This window comes from Lactuca sativa, chromosome 4, assembly GCF_002870075.4.
Source record: "Lactuca sativa cultivar Salinas chromosome 4, Lsat_Salinas_v11, whole genome shotgun sequence".
NCBI classification, from domain to species: Eukaryota; Viridiplantae; Streptophyta; class Magnoliopsida; order Asterales; family Asteraceae; genus Lactuca; species Lactuca sativa.
The window spans coordinates 257,291,808-257,295,520 of record NC_056626.2 but is presented as its reverse complement, the minus strand read 5'-3'; the positions used below and the strand labels follow the sequence as shown (position 1 = coordinate 257,295,520).

General features: G+C 40.8%; 1 protein-coding gene across 1 annotated transcript; it reads left to right on the top strand.

The window, feature by feature from the left end:
- The first annotated feature begins 2,353 nt into the window (after positions 1 to 2,353).
- LOC111883543 (uncharacterized) lies at positions 2,354 to 3,403 on the top strand. Its single transcript, XM_023879864.2, has one exon. The coding sequence runs from the start codon at positions 2,354 to 2,356 to the stop codon at positions 3,401 to 3,403; it is 1,050 nt and encodes a 349-aa protein (XP_023735632.2).
- The last annotated feature ends 310 nt before the right edge of the window (positions 3,404 to 3,713 follow it).

Below are 3,713 nucleotides of genomic sequence, written 5' to 3'. Positions count from 1 at the left end.
AAACCACATACAAGTATGATCATTTACTTACATATACTAAGTCTTGGTTCAGTTAAGACAACAATAAACCTTTTAGAAAATATTGTATTTTCTGGAAACAAACTTGTAACAAACTTTAAGGAACAACATTCACTTTTCATTCATAAATTGCTTATGAACTCACCAGCTTAAATGTTGATAGTCTGTCAAAAACAACTTGTATTCTCAGGTAATCAGTAATACAGGTAACCACAAGACTTTTGATGGCAGGACACTAAGGCGTAGATTTCTTTTGAACTATTTTGACATCATATGTAATTTATTTGGAAACATGTATTTTGCAACGATGTAACCTTTTAAATTATATTTATGATGATTGTGTTCACTTTCTTCACTATGGTTATGATACTGAACGTGACGTCCTCCGCCCCTAAACGTTTCCGTCGTTCCGGTTTGGGTAGGGGTGTGACAGATTGGTATCAGAGCTTTGTTTATAGTGAACTAAGTATATCGAAGCACATAAGATATACAAACTATAAATACAACGGGACAAAATTTTCTGACGTAGCCTTTCAAAAATACTTTTAAAAGTAAAAATTCGTATTTTTATAAAAGTATTCGTACCATCGCACTCACTAGTTCAGTATCACAATATCAATAACATAAAAGTATTGAGACAAGTTGGACACCATGATCCAGCTTCGGAGTATGTAGTCAAATCTTGGGTGAATATAGCCTGATCAACTATATTTAGCCAAGGTATGTCCAACGTATGCCGAAGGAGGATCATGATGAGCAACAAGTCTTCAACTTACCAAAAATCTTGAGAATCAAACGTAAAAATACTATAGGAGTATTTTAACACAAATAATCATATCATAAAATTACAATAACTAATTTCTTATACTAAAATTTCTCGTCATATCCTTCTTATCCCTATTCTCGTACAGGCGCGAGGGCAGGATTTCACTTGTTGGGTGACCCCTACTTCCCCAATCAAGGGAATGTTGGTTGGATTGTGGAAGACCCGGAGGAAGATTCTTATGAGGAACCCATGGAGGATGAAGAACCCATGGAAGAGGAAGAGTCAGTAGACGGTGAAGAAGAAGAAGAAGAAGAAGAAGAAGAAGAAGAAGAAGACTAAAATGGAACCGATTCGGAACCCGAAGTTTACAATCAACACCCTGCCCCTACTCCTCCACAACACTACCAGGGTCGGACGCCCCAATGGGCCGAAACTATACATCGATGGAGCCGAGAGCAAGGTGAAAGACCTCCCTATGGCATGCAACGGGGTTTCTACAATCTCAGCAGAGGAGGGTCAGTCGACTGAGCCCTCCCTGTCATAGTTCACCGTGTCACACGCCACAAAGAGCAAACAAGACTTAACACACGACATCTCATGGAAGTTGGTGCTACCAGCCAAGTCAACTCCGTTCGTATTCGCCGGTTGGATGATGACCACGATCGAACTCGAGACTGCACCGAGCTTCTTCGACGAGATATGGCCGCGACCCAAGCTGAAGTACAAGAACTCTGAGAACACCGAGCTGCTCTAGAAGGACGTCGTACAGACGCAGAATGCTAGGCGCTTGAATCCACAGCCGCAATGAGGAACTTCGTGTTTCATTTCATGATTAGCAGAGCTTCAACCACCGCAAGTAGTACTTGCACTGCTCGCTTCAGCTTAATCTGGTTTTGCGGATAAATATTAGTATTATTTTCTAGTATGTTATGTCCGATCCCGCGATTTAAGTGTTTACATTTCTGGGATTTGTTAGGCGGTCAAATTTTTCCGTACATTGATGTAACATAGACCCTTATAGGGTCAAATTTTCCCAATATTGTATACTAAGTTATATCAATGAAATTGACACGCTATTTGCTTTATCACATCAAGTTCATGATAAGGATTGATTTCAGAATAAATTTACTGGCGTCCGATTTATGATTGTTTGATTTATAAATCAAAATTATATATAATTAAGACCATGTCGACCTAGAAATGGTGGTTCCGCCTTGGATCCTGTTCCTTGTTTGGTTGTGGATCCAAGACAAACCCATTAGATTCGAAAGTTTATTTAATCTTAATTATATGTAAATATTATACATCAAACGATTTATGTGTGGGCCCGGTATGGATTTTATCTCAGACATTTCATGTAAATCAAATCTATCAGCATTCATAAAGTCTACATTTTGTTAATAATAGACCTCTAGTATGAATGGATTCATACAATAACTTTACAAGTCGAAATCATTATGTACATAAAGAACTAATAATGTTTAGTTTAACTCTCAACTTTTTGAGCGATATCAAAGACTTATTGTCTTTTCATTCTTGTTATGGCAGAAAACCTCATAGAAATCCTAGATGTGGCGGTGTCATAGGAGCTCCACCACCGCCACCACCACCTCCACCACCCCTCAGTTTGACCCGGTAATGTTCCAGGCTACCGTAACAGCCGCAGTAGCAGTCGCAATGTCCCAAATCAACACCAATAATGCGGGTGGTGCGATTAATGGTCCCACAAATTCTAACAACAGGGACAGTCAGGGACGCTCGAGAGAGTGTACCTACAAAGACTTTACTAATGCCAAACCTAAAACTTTCAATGGGAGCGGAGGTCTCATAGCATTGCTTCAATGGTTCGAGAAGACCGAATCAGTCTTTGAAATATGTGCATGCCCTGAAGCAAACAAGGTCAAGTTTGCAGCATGCACATTCTCTGAAAGGTCACTCACCTGGTGGAATGGCCACGTCAAGACATTGACACCTCCGGTGGCTAACTCGATAACATGGGAAGACCTGAAAACCATTTTAATGAAGGAGTACTGCCCAAGGGCCGAGATACAAAAGTTGGAAGAGGAACTTTGGGGTCTCAAAATCATAGGCTCTGACATCCTGTCTTATACCTCAAGATTTAATGATCTAGCCATACTGTGTCCAGGAATGGTTCCGTCGGAAAGAAAGAAGGTCGAAAGATACATTTGGGGACTATCTTCCCAACTTCAAGGAAGCGTATTGTCCTCAAAGCCAACTACCATTGATAGTGCCAAAGAAATGGCATATCAACTCATCGACCATAAAGCCAGTCATGGCACTGTGACAACCACCTCCGAGCAAACTAAAGGAGGAAACAACAAAAGGAAGTTCTGGAACAAGAAGAAGGGTCAACCTGCTCAAGACCCTGCCAAGAAACAACAAGTGGTTGCTGTAAACGCCGCCGCAACTGCTGCCAAAACAACTCTGATAAGGCAATATGTCGGGAACCTGCCAAACTGCAACGAATGCAACTTTCACCATAATGGCACTTGCCGTGAAATGCATTGCACCAACTGTAACAAAAAGGGACACACCGCTCAATTTAGTAAAGCTCTAGTCCAACAAAACCCACAAGATGCCAATGCAAGAGCAAGTTAAACCTGCTATGGTTATGGAGAGATAGGACACTTCAAGCGGAACTGCCCAAAGGCAAGAAACCCCAACACTGGTGGAGTGGGCAGAGTTCTGGCGATAGGTCATGAGGAAGTAGTTGCAGAACCAACTGTGGTCACCGGTACGTTTCTCCTCAACAATACATATGTATACATTATTTTCGATAGTGGCGCAGAGAAAAGCTTCGTGCGCTATCAATTTAAACGCTTGCTTAAACAAAAACCACAAATACTAATACACACATTCACCAATAAAATGGCTAATGGAAAAATAGAGAACACTAACGACATTTACA